The sequence below is a fragment of the Tachyglossus aculeatus genome, chromosome 2, assembly GCF_015852505.1.
Source record: "Tachyglossus aculeatus isolate mTacAcu1 chromosome 2, mTacAcu1.pri, whole genome shotgun sequence".
Classification (NCBI taxonomy): Eukaryota; Metazoa; Chordata; class Mammalia; order Monotremata; family Tachyglossidae; genus Tachyglossus; species Tachyglossus aculeatus.
In genome coordinates this window covers 52,351,581-52,369,621 of record NC_052067.1, presented here as the reverse complement: position 1 = coordinate 52,369,621, position 18,041 = coordinate 52,351,581, and the positions used below count along the sequence as shown (strand labels likewise).

Sequence of the window (18,041 nt, the reverse complement as noted above, 5' to 3'; positions counted from 1 at the left end):
TCACTGTGCCCCCATCTCGCCTGTCTCACTGCCGACCCCTGGCCATGTCCTACCTCTGGCCTGCAACGCCCTTCCCTTCTCTAATCCAATCTAATCCTTCTCTAATCTAATCTCTAATAATCTAATTATTCTCCCCCACTTCAAAGCCTTACTGAAGGCACACCTCCTCCAAGAGGCCTTCCCAGACTAAGCCCCACTTTCCCTTATTTCCCACACCCTCTGTGTCACCCTGGCTTGCTCCCTTTGCTCTTCCCCCTCTCCCAACACAGCGCTTCTGTCATTTTATTTATATTGACGCCTGTTTATTTGTATTGATGTCTTCCCCCCTCTTCTAGACTGTGAGCTCGTTGTGGGCAGAGATTGTTACTACTGCTGTATTGTACTTTCCAAGCACTTAGTACAGTGATTTGCATGCAGTAAGTGCTCAATATATATAATTGAAGGAATGAAGTAGAATGAAGTACTGTACGCAGAGCACTGAAATAAGCTCTGGGGGAAGTAAAACAGAGTTTCTATACACCTCCTTACTTTCCCCCTCCTCCCCCTCCTTACCTCCTTCCCCTCCTCACAGCACCTGTATATATGTATATATGTTTGTACGTTTTATTACTCTATTTATTTATCTTGTACATATTTATTCTATTTATTTTATTTTGTTAATGTTTTGTTGTCTGTTTCCCCCTTCTAGACTGTGAGCCCGCTGTTGGGTAGGGACCGTCTCTATATGTTGCCAACTTGTACTTCCCAAGCGCTTAGTACAGTGCTCTGCACACAGTCAGCGCTCAATAAATACGATTGATTGATGATTAGTACAGTTCTCTGCACACAGTAGGTGCTCAATAAATACGACTGAATGAATGAATTCCTAGCCCACAAGGTGGTTACCATCTGGAGGGGAGAGACAGACATGAAAGTAAATTCTGGCTATATATATAAGGCTGGAGGGCTGAGGGTGGCGAGAAATACCAATCGCTTCGAGTGTTTCCTGCAGGTCAGCTGGGAACACTCATAGCTGCCCCTCCCACATCCCTACTCAAACAATAAAAAAAGCACTGTCTGCTACCTAACCATTTTTCTATAAAAATGACCAGTCCATATTTCCCCACTCCTCAAGAACCTCCAGTAGTCACCCATCCACCTCCGTTGCAAACAGAAACTCCTCGCCATCAATTCTAAGGCCCTCGATCACCTTGTCCCTCCTAGCTCACCCCCTTGCTTTCCTACTACAACCCAGCCTGCACACTTTACTCCTCCTCCTCCTCATCAATCATATTTATTGAGCGCTTACTGTGTGCAGAGCACTGTACTAAGCACTTGGGAAGTACAAGTTGGCAACATATAGAGACGGTCCCTACTGAACAGCCGGCTCACAGTCTAGAAGGGGGAAACAGACAACAAAACATTAACAAAATAAAATAAATAGAATAAATATGTACAAGCAAAATAAATAGAGTAATAAAACGTACAAACATATATACATATATACAGGTGCTGTGGGGAGGGGAAGGAGGTAAGGCGGGGGGGAGGGGGAGGAGGGGGAGAGGAAGGAGTTGTCTAGAAACTCTGTTGTACTTCCCCCTATGCCAACCTACTCACTGTACCCCCATCTCGTCTATCTCGCCGCCAACCTCTCGCCCACATCTCGCCTCTGGCCTCCCTCCCTCTTCCTATCCTACGGACCATAACTCTCCCCACCTTCAGAGCCTTACTGATAGCACATCTCCTTCCAAGAGGCCTTCCCCAACTAAATCCTCATTTCCTCATCTCCCACTCCGTTCTGTGTCACCCCTGCACTTAGATTTCCATTTTCCAGATGAGCTAACTGAGGCACAAAACTGAAGTGACTTGCCCAAGGTCACACAAAACAGTTGGCAGAGCTGGGCCTGTCCCGCGGTCAACCCCCGGCCCACGTCCCTCCCCTGGCCTGGAATGCCCTCCCTCCACACATCTGCCAAGCCAGCTCTCTTCCTCCCTTCAAAGTCCTACTGAGAGCTCACCTCCTCCAGGAGGTCTTCCCAGATTGAGCCCCCTTTTTCCTCTCCTCCTACCCATCTCCCCCACCCTACCCCCTTCGCCTTCCCACAACACTTGTGTATAGTTGTACAGATTTATTACTCTATTTATTTTACTTGTACATATTTACTACTCTATTTTGTTAATGATATGGATATAGCTATAATTCTATTTGTTCTGATGATTTTGACAAATGTCTACATATTTTGTTATCTGTCTCCCCCTTCTAGATTGTGAGCCCGTTGTTGGGCAGGGACCGTCTCTATATGTTGCCGACTTGTACTTCCCAAGCGCTTAGTACAGTGCTCTACACACAGTAAGCACTCAATAAATGACTGAATGAATTTGCACCCTTTATTCATCTCTCCTTCAGCCCCACAGCACTTACGTACAAATCCGTAATTCATTTATTTATAATAATGTCCGTCTGCCGCTTGTTTCCTCGACTTGTGCTTTCCCCATGTGCTTAACAAGTCTGTTATACTGTACTCTCCCAAGTGTTTAGGACAGTGTGATGCACACAGTAAGCACTCAATAAATACGACTGGTTGATTAGCCTCTGTGCCAAAGTGGGAAGAGGAATCTTTCTTTACACCTTCATTTGTACCCCACTCCTCAAAAGGTTGTCACCCGCGGCTTCAGAGATTACCATATTTCTGATGCTCAGGTCATAAATTCGACTCAAATCTGTATCTTCATCTTGTCTGAGGTCACTTACTTGTCACGTAGTATTCATTACAGAAATACTGGACAATGTTTTAAATCCAGGAATTGCGAATTAATGAGGAACACGGCTTTTGGTATCGATGATTTCACGTGAGAACAGAAAAGAGTTGTTCAAGAGAGTTTGGTGGATGGATTAGGGGAAATGAACAGGGCATGGTTGAATGAAATCTAGAATAAAGGTGAGTCATGCATTTGTATTTTTATAAGTTAAATAGGAATCTTTTTATGAACTGGCTTTATAAGACTTTTTATTATACCCACAGAAACTCACTACCGCATAAAGTGGAATGATCAGAGCATACATTTGAAGACTCACTATGGCTATTTTTAAATTTTATTACAGTTACTCAAGACAAAAAAAAAAAATAGGTGACTTTTATGAAGACATATTAAAGCTTCCCTCCACAGAAAGCCACTACCCAGTAGTATCTCCAAAAAGGGTATCCTAAAGATGAGAGAGCCCTGGCTGTTCATAACACTGCCATGACTCCTGGGTGAATTATTTACAAAATTTGCTCTTTTGAAATGTTGTTAGGGGAAGCAGCGTTAAGAACACAGGCCTAGGTGTCAGGAGGACTTGGGTTTTAATCCTGTTTCCGCCACTTATTGACCGTGTGACTTTGGACAAGTCGCTCCGCTGCTCTGTGCCGCAGTTGTCTCATGCGCAAAATGGGGATTAAAGACTGTGAGCTCCACTTGGGGCAGGGACTCTGTCCAACCTGATTTGCTTGTATCCGCCCCGGCGTTTAGTACAGTGCCTGGCACATTGTATCATCATCATCGAATGCCACACTGAGTCATTTCCAATCCACACTGACACTATGGGCATATTTTCTCCAGAACGTCCTAGTAAGCACTTGGACAAATACCACAATCATTAATTACTAGAGTCATCAACAGGCTTCTGGGTGCTTATGTCCAGAGGGACAAGGTGGGTCAGGGAGAGCGTTAGCGGATGTGAATAAATTCAGTCGCATTTATTGAGCGCTTACTGTGTTCACAGTACTGTACAAAAGCGCTTGGGAAGTACAAGTTGGCACCAGAGAGGGTCAACCAGGCCACTGTACTCCTGAAGTAGAAGTTATAGAGCTGCTCAGTTATGGAACATCACTCAATTCTAATACCTAAATGTAGCCACGTAACACATAACCCAAGTCCACATATTTCTGGGCACTTTTCAGCAAAACTGGCTTCCCATCAACCACTTTCAACATTGCTCCGATCAGAAAAATAAATCAGTGGTATTTGTTGAGCACCTACTGTGTGCAGAACAGCAGCATGACATGGTAGATGGAGCGGTCACGGGTTCTAATTCCACCTTGGCCACATGTCTGCTGTGTGACCTTGGACAAGTCACTTCACTTCTCTTTGCCTCACTTATCTCATCTGTATCTCATCTTATCTCATCTTTCAGACTGTGAGCCCACCTTTTAGACTGTGAGCCCACTATTGGGGACGGACTGTCTCTATATGTTGCCAACTGGTACTTCCCAAGCACTTACTACAGTGCTCTGCACACAGTAAGCGCTCAATAAATACGATTGATGATGATGATGATGATAAAATGGGGTTTGAGCCTGTGAGCCCCATAGAGAAGCAGCGTGGCTCAGTGGAAAGACGACAGGCTTTGGAGTCAGAGGTCATGGGTTCAAATCCCAGCTCTGCCAACTGTCAGCTGTGTGACTTTGGGTAAGTCACTTAACTTCTCAGGGCCACAGTTACCTCATCTGTAAAATGGGGATTAAGACTGTGAGCCCTCCATGGGAAAACCTGATCACCTTGTAACCCCCCCAGCGCTTAGAACAGGGCTTTGCACATAGTAAGCGCTTAATAAATGCCATCATTATTATGTGGGACAGGGACTGTGTCCAACCCGATTTGCTTGTATCCACCCCAGTGCTTAGTGCTTGGCACATAATAAGCACTTAACAAATAGTATTATTACTAGAATTCATAGATGCAATCCCTGCCCATAAGGAGCTGATGGATTGATTTTTACCTCGTTTCAGTTTAAGAGAGTTTCTGCAACCAACTGGGTTGTAAATATGAAGACTTCAATAATGACCACTGAAAGCTATTTTGCAGACGGTTCTGGATCAAATGCTTGCCCCCGACCTTTGAATTCTAAAAGCTCTTTTAAAATATATCCTTGATTACAAAAATCATCTTCACTGAATTTTCAAAAGTGTTCTGATTTTAATTTCACTGGGAACACTGAGACCATTAAATGCCACCTAAAAACTAGCAAATACATGAAAATGGCAGAAATGCCTAGCCTGGCCCTAAATCTCTCACTCTATAGGGACTCTTCACTCCCTGGCCATAAAATGACTCTGAGGCTCCATCCCAACTGTTTTCTCAGCTCTCCTGCCCATTTCCCCACCATTTGCCCATTTCCTCCTGGTCTCTCATCCTGCCCCTCCCTTGGCCTCCACCCTCCAAACCAATTGCCGAATGGGAAATCTGTCTGACTCAGAGATAATAATAATGATAATGACATTTATTAAGCGCTTATTATGTGCAAAGCACTGTTCTAAGCTCTGGGGAGGTTACAAGGTGATCAGGTTGTCCCACAGGGGGCTCACATTCTTCATCCCCATTTTACAGATGAGGTAACTGAGGCACAGAGAAGTGAAGTGACCTGCCCAAAGTCACACAGCTGACAATTGGTGGAGCCGGGATTTGAACCCATGAACTCTGACTCCAGAGCCCGTGCTCCTTCCACTGAGCCATGCTGCTTCTCCAAAGGAAAGTGACCCAGGAGACACCTCGACTGTTCCATATTTTCCCATGGCCATACCCATTCTAATGTGTCCGTCTCCCCCTCTAAACTGTAAGCTCGTTGTGGGCAGGAAATGTGCCTGTTGACTGTTACACTGTCCTCTCCCCAGTGTTTAGTACAGTGTTCTGCACACAGTAAGCCCTCAATAAATATGACTGAATGAATGAACATGCGTATTTGTGACTGTGAGCCCACTGTTGGGTAGGGACTGTCTCTATGTGTTGCCAACTTGTACTTCCCAAGCGCTTAGTACAGTGCTCTGCACACAGTAAGCGCTCAATAAATACGATTGATGATGATTTGTGGGTATATGAATGGAGAAAGATTAGTCTTTAAAAGAATGGAAAATGAAAGAAATGTCATTAATCATATACCTACAATTCAGATGATAAAATGGAGAAAATTTAGAGGACTGATTTTGTAAAAGTTAAATATTGTCTCGTACACAAGGTCAAAACTTACCCTGAGGCATAAAATATCTTTATAACTATGTGAAAACTGGCATATGTACCGTGAACCTGGAATATTCCAGTCTGAAATACCTCTGCATTGAAGTACTAACAATACTAACTGGAGCTTTCGGTGGAAAATGAATATAATAACTGTGATATCTGTTAAAGTGTTTCCTATATGCGAAGCACTGGACTAATCTCTGGGGTAGACCCAAGATAATCTGGATGGATACAGTCCCTGTCATAAATAGGACTCACAATTTAAGAGGAGGGAGAACAGACATTGAAAAGGGAAGAGAAACTATTCATCTCAAAAATATTAGTGTGGTTTAGAGTCAATCATTAGCTTCTGTAACCAGATTTAGTATTTTGGATGATTAAATGTCTGCAATAAGATTTAGTCATACTTATTTCCCTTCCAGGCAATTAATAGATTGTGTGATGCGTTAAAGGAACTTGTTTCTTAAGGAAAAACACCCACCAGATACCATTTTTAATCTAGTCATAAGTAAGCAATAGTGACATTAGACAATTCCTCATTTCTTAAGAAAGATTTTTCAAAGTATAATAAAAATAATGGCATTTGTTAAGCGTTTACTATGTGCGAAGCACTGTTCTAAGCGCTGGGAGGGATACGAGGTGATCAGGTTGTCCCACGTGGGGCTCACAGTCTTAATCCCCATTTTACAGATGAGGTAACTGAGGCCCAGAGATGTTAAGTGACTTGACCAAAGATGAATACTTTCAATGAAATAAAGCTCGGAAAATTAGAAACTGAATTAACTTTGACCATCCAATCAAATTACTACTATTGTAACTAATCTACCCTTAATTAAAACACTAAGATACAGCATGCTTCATCAGCACGAAACCTACTCATTTTCACATATAAAGACTGCCACAAATAGCTCTCCAAGTTGAGAACCAATACTTCAATCAGACATGAGCAAGCCTTGAACAGTTAATCTCCACAGCCCTAAATCGCAATAATCCCAGCAGTCCAAATGTTCATTTACGCATTTATACTCGAGTAGCAGCGTGGTATAGTGGAAAGAGCACGGGCTTGGGAGTCAGATGTCGGGGGCTCTAATCCACTTCACGTAAAAAAGAAATTCCTCACCACTGGCTTTAAAGCCATCAGCTCTCTCGCCCCAACTCACCTTGTTGCACCCCTATGACAATGTACACTACATTCATTCATTCAATCGTATTTATAGAGCACTTACTGTGTGCACAGCACTGTACTAAGCGCTGGGGAAGTACAAGGTGGCAACATATAGAGACACCTACACACTTTATTCTAACACCAACTGGCTCACTGCACCTTGGTCTCATCTATCTACCACCAACTCATTGCCCACGATCCTTCTCTGATCTGAAATTCCTTCCCCCTTCATATCAGACACACCTATTTGTCCCCATCTACAAACCCCTATTAAAATCATACCTCTCCAAGTGGCCTTCCCTGATTAACCCCTAATTTCCCCACCATATTAGCCCTCCCTTCTTTTTTTCCCCCTCAAAGGTCACTTAAGGTATTTCCCATAATCCCTAATTTCCCCAACGTATTAGCCCTCCCTTCTTTTTTTCCCCTCAAAGGTCACTTCCAACATTATGAAAATCAGCGATCCACTTCTTGTTTTATTTTTCATACTTTTAAAAACCCCTAGGGTAAATTAGATACCAAATGTGTGTACAAATATCCAAGCAAAATACCTTAACTGGGTTAGACTTAGTCTAACCTACACCGAGAAGTACCAAGGCATAGTAGTCATAGTAGCCTGGGAGTCAGGAGGTCATGGGTTCTAATCCTGACTCCATCACTTGTCTGCTGTATGACCTTAGGCAAGTCACTTCACTTCTCTATGCCTCGGTTTCCTACCTGCAGAATGAGGATTGAGACTGTCTGTGAGCCCCACGTGAAATGGTCTGTGACAGCCTGATTTGCTTGTATTCACCCCAGTCCTTACTACAGTGTTGGGGCATAGTAAGTACTAAACAAATAACATAATTATGAATTATTATTCTTAGACTCTACAAGTAGCAACTAGATGCTTGGAAGATCCGGGGGGTGACTGTCTTCCTTTACATTCCCTCTAGGCTATAATAATAATGATGGTATTTGTTAAGCACTTACTATGTGCCAAGCACTGTTCTAAGTACTGGGGTAGATACAAGGTCATCAGGTTGTCCCACATGAAGCTCACAATCTTAATCCCCATTTAACAGATGAGGTAACTGAGGCACGGCGTAGTTAGGTGACTTGCTCAAGGTCGCACAGCTGATAAATGGCGGAGCCGGGATTAGAACCCCCTACCTCTGACTCCCAAGCCTGTGCTCTTTCCACTAAGCCACGCTGCTTCTGTAGCTCGCTGTGGGCAGGGAATGTCACTGTTTATTGTTGTACTGCACTTTCCCAGTGCTCTGAACAGAATAAGCTCTGAATAAATACAACTGAATGAATGAACATCCACCCAGGAAAGACCACCGGACCCATCCCTAACTTTGCCCTCTACAAACTTGACTTCCTTAGAAGGATTCATTTAAGGGCCTCTTTCCACTTAATTCATTTGGATCCCGCTCAAATCTTTTGATACTTCGGGCCTGCACACTTTCAGTGGTAACGAAAAAGGTTCCCTTGGTTTGCCGTAAGCTTATCCCTTTTACCCTTTAATGGGTGGCCCTTTGACCCTATGGGTGTGGGATTTGGTGTCTAAGAACCCTGTGCTCATCAACAATCTATCAACCAATTAATGGCACTTATTGAGCGCTTAGGAGAGGACAATATAACAGAGTTGGTAGACACATTCCCTGCCCTCTCAGGATGGCATCTGGAGAGTCTGCCAGTCCAGCTACAGGTGGGAGAGTCAAGCAGAGGCCATTCCATGCCTAGCTTGGCCAGTGGCTAGCAAGTGGAAGGCAATCTGCTACAAGTCAAAACTCTCCTGTGCTGGGCAGCAGCGGCGTGGAAGGGAGTCAAGGGTCGAGACTCAGATTTACTGCACAGAAAAAGGCAAGCTTTTCCGGCTTTTCACCAAGAAAACCTAACGTACACACAACCAGAACGATTGCAGACGGAGGTGGGGCCCTCTGGGCGAGACGTATCCGTGGAGTCGTTATGGGTCAGAAACGACTCGACAGAATAAGACAAGACACATTCCTTTGCTCACAAGGGGTTTTCATCTCTCTCAACCCTTCAGGATTTTGAAAACTCCATTCTTGTTCCATCTCAGCCTTTTGTACTGATGATGAAGGTATCTGTTAAGCATTTACCTTGTGCCAGGCACACTTCTAAGCGCTGGGGTAGATACAATATAGTTGGGTTGGACACAGTCCCCGTCCCACATAGGTCTCACAGTCTTAATCCTAATTTTACAGATGAGGGAACTGAGGCCCAGAGAAGTGAGGTCACTTGTCCAAGGCCACACAGCAGACAAGTGGAGGAGCTGAGATTAGAACTCATTATCTTCTGACTCCCAAGTACATGCTCTTATCCACTAGGCCATGGTGCCTCCCAAAACTAAAAGTCCTAACCGTTGCTATCTATCCACATATAAGTGGTTCCACGTTCTCACATTTACTCTAATCCAAAAAATATACATTGAATACTTTGGTAGCAGGACCAAATTACATATGGATATTCTTGGTTCACGCTCATGGAACGAATGAGAATCACAGACACGAGTATTTTAGCGCTCCATTTGGCTTGAAAGGTGCATTAATATATCTAAAAATTTTCAAAGAGCAAATTTACGGTTCAAAGTCAATCACTGGAGGGAAAGTCACTTCATTTGGATTATTTACGCAACTGGCTGAAAAAATTCCTTGAAAAATAACAGCTCCCGGCTCCCCCATAAAATTAATAAGCAAACCTGTAGTTCTTCAGTGAATCTATATATTTATGGCCCATTTCCTGATCCCAATGACAATCTTGCAATCTGCAGTGCCCTCTTCTGGAAATCGGGAAATAAAATAATTATGTCTCCATCTTCAGTCACCTGACTGGACAAATGACCTTAGGCAATTCATTACAGGCAATTGCCTCCCTCTCCTCTCAGTGCTCTAACCCTCCTTTCTTCCTACCCCAGCAAGTAAGGGCACATTTCAGGAGGGGAGGCTTAATGGCCCGAGGATGTGTCTCCCAATTGTTCTGTCACTACTTAACACAAGTCATCATTTCTATCCCCCTCAAAGAGCAGGGATAAAAAGGGAGGATTCTATCAGTCAGTCAGTACCTTTTACAGAATTCTTGATTTGTGAAAGGGGATAGCTAGAGACGCCTGACCAAAAGCTCAATGAATATTCAACTCTGAGTATCAGGACCCAAATCCTGAATTCAGCCACCCTGGAAAGGAGCTCTAAATTCCCTATATATAGGCTCTATTTCCCTAACCCTAATGCACGTACCTAAGCGACAAACTAGCAGAGCTCTGTCACAATCGTGCTCAGCCAACGATGCCGACTGAATCAAAATTCCCCTGTACACGTCTTTCAACATAAACAAGGCATTAACAATTCGGAAACACACTCTGAGCGGCGATGAAAAGATGCTCTAACCTTCCCTTCACCTTGCTGTAGGGAACGGCTTTTAAAAACGAAAAGGGCTGGCGCTCTCTATACCGAAAATCAGGTAAAATGGATGTTTTCTCCCAAATCTGAAATTGCATGAAGCCGGAAATCTTACAGGAGCCAGGCAGTTTTTACGTTAGGCTATCGTTTGTGATAACGGGTGACCTATTTAAGAGAGACATTTCTCTCACACTTGGTCTTTGTTAAATTACACTTAATTCCAAAGGAATGAGAGAGAATTCTTTTTCAAATACTTCCCACGAGGCTTTAAAAACAACAGGCAAACCCCAGGGATGCTGGATCTTTTCATTTCCCAAGGACGCGCTGTCGATTCCCTACCTGGTTTCCTGCCTGCGGTAATCTTGCTGCTGTTCGACTCTGATCATTGGCTTCACCATCCCTCTTTCTGCTGCCGTGCTGGATGCTGTCGAAGCCGGGTCGCTATCCAGTCTGGAGGTGCTCTAACCCAAGGCAAGAAGAGAGTGCGTTTAACTCACCGCTTGCCAAACCTGCTGAGCCTCGCGGTCATCGTAGCCACTGATGAAAGGCTGCCGAAAAGGGGTGGGAAGGGAGGCGGAGGGAGGGAGGGGGATGCGGAGAGGTAGTGGACGCAGTCCGGAAAAGAATACAGCAATGCAGCAGGTGTGCCGATCCACAGTGACAGAGCCGAGAGCTCCAAAAGACAACAGCCCGCTGCGGTTTTCCCAGCCAATTGCCCCCTAGGATTTTCCAGCCCCTTATTTAAGGTTTAGCGCCCGGTTCCAGAGTTTTAGAAGGGGAACGTTTATGCCAGTCGATCTCTCCTGGAGACTCTGATATCGGGAACAACCGACAGAATCACACGCGATCATTCTGGGGGCTTTGCATCCTGAGGGCTTCAGAAACCTCTCTAACTAGAGTGCGGGTGTCCTTAAATCAACACAGAGAAAAGACTGCCTCTGATAATGACCTGGTCCTGCATTGCCAAGATGCTATCAATCCTCCTAGAACCATCAAGCAATTTGAAACAACTTCCCTATGCATCTACAAATATTAAACATAGGACATAAAGTCTGTTTCACAGTACTGATAATTTCTGTCGTATGTATTTTCTCACACACTTGCCTCCATCCCACAATTCCACCCTTTCTACCCCTGCTTTCTGAGGGGGATTGAAATGATGATTTCTGTAAGAGTAACAGCTGCACGCACGCTGGAGTAAAAACAGAGGAGGGGTTAGAATGACTTGTGGACACAGGCTGATTCTCTCAAGGCATCTTTTCTGAGAAACGCTTGTACATGCTGGGATAGGAAGAGAGGTGGGTCACAGCACTGCGGGGAGAGAAAGGAAAAGAGAGGAAAGGAGGTGGGAGGTGGAAGGGAGGGATTACCAGGACCTATTACATGCAGCACTTGGGAGAGGGCAATTTACAAGTGCGAGCCTACCATTCTCTTTCCTCTCCCCTCCTTATCTTCTCTTTCCTCCCATTCCCCTTACTGCTCACTTAATTCCCCCCCACCCCATGAATCCCTCCTCTGTTTGGGTGTTGCAAAAATTGTGCAGAAATGTGGAGCTATTATGCAAGTAAACTTCACAAATGTTCGGCTTTTAATGATGTGAAAACATCAGAGTTCCTTCTTTACCAATTCTGCACAGGACTGGTCTATGCAGGATAAAATTAAAATCCTTCTCCACATTATCTAAAGCAAGTCCTAAAACATACTGTAAATGGTAAGACTTTTACAACTGTAAATTGTCCAGGGGCTCCTAACTGTACCAAACCTCACTCAAGCTATCCTTCTTGGCAGCATGAATTCACCTAGGGGTTGACCTTTGAATAATAAAAATGGGAAAGCAATATTTTTTTTATCGCAATGCTCTTGGGAATCCAGAAACGTTCATAAAGGGACAATATACTGAACGGTCCCACTAATATTTCCAAACTCCAACAATAATACTCTATTACACTCAATACCATCACATATGCTCGACTTGGATCCGGGGTTTCCTACTCTTATTTCTATTTTTCCCTTCTACCCAGGGAAAGAAAGTGATTGTTCAGGTATTTATTCAATATCACGACCAGACAGAACATGTTACAATGGCAAATTAACATTCCTAGCATATTCCAAGACATCTGAACCATGGATTGTTTCCACAGTCTAAACCATTTAGGGTGCAAACTTCCAATGGAGCATTTCTTAAAGACCACGTTATGGGGAATTTAGCCCTTGGAAAAGCTCGGTTAGGATAAAAGCCCTGAGGAGCAAGGGAAAAACCACTGCCTTTTTTCCCAGGATGATGACACCATGAAAACGAAAGGTTATCCTGAAGTTCCTTGGAAATGTCAAAGGAAAAAAATGATTCATTCATATTACTGATCATAATTGGTTTTGGTCCCTGGAATATGCAGTAATTAAAAAATTAACTCCCAGAGTTTAAAAAAAATCTGAAATATCAGATTCATTCAATTGTATTTATTGAGCGCTTACTGTGTGCACAGCACTGTACTAAGTGCTTGGGAAGTACAAGTTGGAAACATATATAGAACGGTCCCTACCCAACAACAGGCTCACAATCTAGAAGGGGGAGACAGACAACAAAACAAAGCATGTGGACAGGTGTCAAGACATCAGAATAAACAGAAGTAAAGCTAGATGCACATCATTAACAAAATAAATAGAATAGTAAATATGTACAAGTAAAATAAATAGAGTAATAAATCTGTACAAACATATATACAGGTGCTGTGGGGAGGGGGAGGAGGTAGTGTGGTGGGGGGATGAGGGGGGGAGAGGAAAGAGGGGGCTCAGTCTGGGAAGACCTCCTGGAGGAGGTGAGCTCTCAGTAGGATCATCACAGGAATGAGTTTGAAGGCAATTTTCAAGATTTGCGTGTTTTTTTTAACTGAATGTTTTAAAAAACGGGACTAACCTTGCTTACTGCCAACGCTATTCCGCTGTGAACATCTCCTTCCAGGTCAAAGGTTGTTTCCTGAACAATTCTAGGAAAGAGGAAGACAAATATTGGAGTCTCAGTAACTTCTAAGAGCAAGACAGGATGACTCACAATAATAATGATGATCATTATGGTACTTGTTAAGCACTTACTATGTCTCAAGCACTGTTTTAGCACTGGGGATGACACAAGTTAATCAGGTTGAACACAGTCCCTGCCGCAGACGGGACTCATACTCTTAACCCCATTTACCAGATGAGGCCAGCGAGTCACAGACAAGTTAAATGACTTGCCCAAGCTCACCCAGCAGACAAGTGGCAGAGCCAGAATTAGAACCCAGGTCCTCCTCTCAGGCCCATGATCTAGCCACTAAGCCACGCTGCTTCATTATCTAACTCCCAAAACTTATCAATCAATCAATTATTGAGCACTTACAGGACTATTCTACACATGTGGGAGAGTACAATAAAGTAGATAGACATCATCCCTGTCCACGAGGATCTACGGACTAGAAGAGGAGACAGACGCTAAGACTAAATTATAAATGAATGGACATAAGTGCTGTAGTGGCTGGGTGAAAATCTAGGAGCTTGAGGGGTTCGGACCCAAATTCAAAGGTAATAATAATTATTATTATTATGGTATTTGTTAAGCACTTACTATGTGCCGAGCACTGTTCTAAGCACTGGGCTAGATACAAGGTAATCCAATTGTCCCATGTGGGGTTCACAGTCATACTCCCCATTTTACAGATGAGGTAACTGAGGCCCAGAGAAGTTAAGTGGCTTGCCCAAGGTCACAGAGCAGACAAGTGGCAGAGTCGGGATTGGAACCCACGTCCTCTGACTCCCAAGCCGGTGCTCTTTCCACTAAGCCATGCTGCTTAGGTGAGTCTGAAAGTTCCTTCCACACTTAGTTTCATTAAAAAAAAAAAACAACAAAGTGAGACTCCTTTATAGGAACCTTAGATACACAAATAAATGTATATTGATCATGTTTTGTTATCACAACTGAAAACAAAACTGATTATTTTAATGATAGCTTCACAGTAACGTCCCAGCCAATATTCTCATCTGAACAGTTTTGGCCCAAGTATAGGAAAGAATGCTCAATTTTGAGACCACACAAACCCCCTACTTTTCTGAACTGGAAATCAGTAAGGAAAATTATGGTTCAATAATTAACTCAAGATAAGATCTGCTTTGGGAAAGCCTAATCATTTTAAGCCAGTGAGGCGAGTGAAAATACAGAATGGTGATCACCTGAATTTAATCAAGGAAAAGAAAATCCTAGCAACATTTGGTAAGCGATCGCCCAGAATGGCCCGGTTTCCTGGCTCACAGCACAGAAGAAATAAGATCTCTCTCGTTAGACAAGCCCTCATCAGAGAGCATTGATATTTTAGCTGAAGGAGTAATGGGTATCTTCCATATCGGCCAGATCTCCGTCCTCCCCTCCTTCGAAGCCAGGGTGGAAAGGAAAAATTGATTCCCACCAGAAGGGGAAAGCAGAAGGAACAGGGCTGACAGGGCCAAAGCACTTAAAAGCAGAGGAAGAGGGAGTGAGGCAGGTGAGGCAAGATATTTAAACTGTGAGCTCCTTGAGGACGAGGTTCGTGTCTACCCACTCTACTGTACTGTACTCTCCTAAGCGCCTAGTCCAGTGCTCTGCATGCAGTATGCGCTCAATAAACATCATTGACTGACTGACTGAATCCGCGGCAGTGGTACAACCGCCACTGAGAAAAACTGAAGCAGCAGGAGTGTCTCCCCCATAATAATAACAATAATAATAATGATGGCATTTGTTAAGTGCTTACTATGTGCAAAGCACTGTTCTAAGCGCTGGGGAGGTTACTAGGTGATCAGGTTGTCCTTCGTGGGGCTCACAGTCTTCATCCCCATTTTACAGATGAGGTAACGGAGGCGCAGAGAAGTTAAGTAACTTGCCCAAAGTCCACACAGTGGCAGAGCCGGGATTTGAGCCCATGACCTCTGGCTCCAAAACCCATGCTTTTCCCACTGAGCCACGATGCATCCCCTAAGCCCCCACCCTAACAAGCTCTGGGGTATGTCACTTAACTTCTCTGTGCCTCAGTTACCTCATCTGTAAAACGGGGATTAAGAATGTGAGTCCCATGTGGGACGGGGACTGTGTCCTACCTGATTTGCTTGTATTCACCTCAGTGCTTAGTACAGTGTCTGGCGCACAGTAAGTGCTTAACAAAGACAGCGATTATTATTATTATTGTTATTTAAGCTCTAGTTTATTTCCACCCCTGGTCAAAACTTCCCTAAAAATGACATACCCAGCAAGTCTCTCCTGATTAATTATCAGGGAATATTAACCCATGGTGGTCAAATCTAACCAGCCCTTCGGCTGTTTCTTGCCTTTACATCCTCAGCACTTGTGCATATTTGCTCAAATATCTAACTGTGTTTATTCTGAATCCACGGATTGCAAATACTTGTGTTTCACCCATTAGAATGCAAGCTCCTTTTGGGTGGGATGTGCATCTTTCCTTTATTTCCTCTCCATCCAAACTGCTACCATGCTGGTGCAAGCGCTTATTTCTGTCTAGACTACCACATGGTTAGAGAAGCAGCGTGGCTCAGTGGAAAGAGCACGGGCTTTGGAGTCAGAGGTCACAGGTTCAACTCCCGGCTCCGCCACTTGTCAGCTGTGTGACTTTGGGCAAGTCACTTCACTTCTCTGTGCCTCGGTTACCTCATCTGTAAAATGGGGATGAAGAATGTGAACCCCTGTGGGACAACCTGATCACCTTGTAACCTCCCCAGCACTTAGAACAGTGCTTTGCACATAGTAAGCGCTTAATAAATGCCATCGTTATTATTATTATTATTCTCTTTGCTGACTTCTCTACCTCCTTTCTCTCCCCTCTCCGGTCCATTCGACACTCAGTTACTCTTCACCGACCTACTCTCTGCACTTCAATCTTGTCTATCGCGCCGCCAAACCCCCGTCCACATCCTCTTGGCCAACAATGTCCAGTTGATTCCGACGACTTCCCCGCAATGGCTAAGCAGTCCCGTCTGAAAGGCTTACCCGGGCTTGTGCCTATGGCCTTTCACCATGAGGCCACCGTCCATAGGTCTTTTGGCAATGATGTGGTCCTGGCTGGGGTCCACAAATTTGAACACATGTGATGATCCAAACTGAACCTTCATGCCGCTCTGCAGCATCGTCGTCTCCGAGATCTGCTGGCCTTCCACGAACGTTTCGGCGTCGATACTTCTTGGCGTTACTGTAACCACTCCGTCCATATTAGTCAGGTCGCAATGATGAGGCTGTATCCCTGGGCCAAAGAGCTGAAAATAGAACCAGGCAAAACAACCTAAATCTCTAGGCTTGATTAAGCATACATCCCTGCTTCCTGTCTCTCCCTACTCCAGTCCTTACTTCACTCTGCTGCATAGATCATTTCCAAAAAAATTTTAAATAAATAAAAATGTTCAATCCCACTCCTTAAAAACCTCCAGTGGTTGCCCATCCACCGCCACAATAAACAGAAACTCCTTATTACCGGCTTCAAAGCACTCAATCATCTCATCCCATCCTACCTCACTTCACTGATCTCCTACTACAGCCCGGCCTTCACACTCCACTCCTCTACTTTCACCTTTCTCGCTGTGTACTGATCTCATCTACCCCGCCACCGACCCCTTGCCCACATCCTCCTCCTAGCCTGTAACTCCCTTCCCTTCAACATACCACCACTCTCCCCACCTCCAAAGCCTTATTAAATTCACATCTCCTCCAAAAAACCTTCTCCGATTAAGCCCTCTTTCCGTGTCGTCTACGTGCTTGATTCTGTGACCTTTGCACATTTGATATTCGGCACGCCTTCAGCCCCAACAGCATTTATGCACTTATCTATAATTTACGTACTGTAAATTACTTATTTAAATTAATGTCTGTCTCCCCTTCTACACTGTGAGCTCGTGGTGGGCAGGGAATATATTGCATTGCACTCTCCCAAGCGCTTAGTACAATGCTTTACACATAAATACCATTTATGATGGTACATTTCCAACAGCTGTTACTGCTGGAATTTTTCTCACCAAAAGTAATGAAATAATAATAATTGGAGTATTTTATTATGGGTTTACTTTTGTGCTGAAAACCATGCTAAACCCTAGCAGAGACTCAATGCAATCAGATCAAAGAGCCCCTGTCCCTTTTGGAGTTCTTAGTATATGGGCGATGAGAACAGCCCTCTAATCCCTAGTATATGATTTGGAGAAACTGAGACACAGAAATTAAGGGACTTGCCCAAGGTCACATGGTAGGCAACAGGATCAGGATTAGAACCCAGGTCTCTAGAACAACAATGTGTTCACTTGCATACAGTGTTCTTGGTTTTCAGTAATAAACATGATACTTAATCTGACACTCATTTTAAACCTGCACTGAAAATACATTCTGCTCCTCCTGCACATTTGTGTTAGGCTGAAGTGTATAATTCTGTCTGAAGCACAATGGGTCTTAAAATCATAATTACTCCACAGATTTTCCATTCTAATTAACTGCTCAATTACAC

General features: G+C 43.9%; 1 protein-coding gene across 11 annotated transcripts in view; it reads right to left on the bottom strand.

Annotated features, from left to right (window-relative positions):
* The window catches only part of AFDN (afadin, adherens junction formation factor), a 214,164-nt gene that overhangs the window by 69,359 nt on the left and 126,764 nt on the right, over window positions 1-18,041 (bottom strand). For all 11 annotated transcript variants that reach the window (XM_038765853.1, XM_038765860.1, XM_038765910.1 and 8 more), the window contains 3 exons: window positions 16,547-16,809; window positions 13,457-13,526; window positions 10,882-11,003 (listed from right to left, as the gene is read on the bottom strand). In XM_038765853.1, coding sequence (XP_038621781.1) covers window positions 10,882-11,003; window positions 13,457-13,526; window positions 16,547-16,809 — 455 coding nt within the window. The remainder of the gene's footprint in view (window positions 1-10,881; window positions 11,004-13,456; window positions 13,527-16,546; window positions 16,810-18,041) is intronic.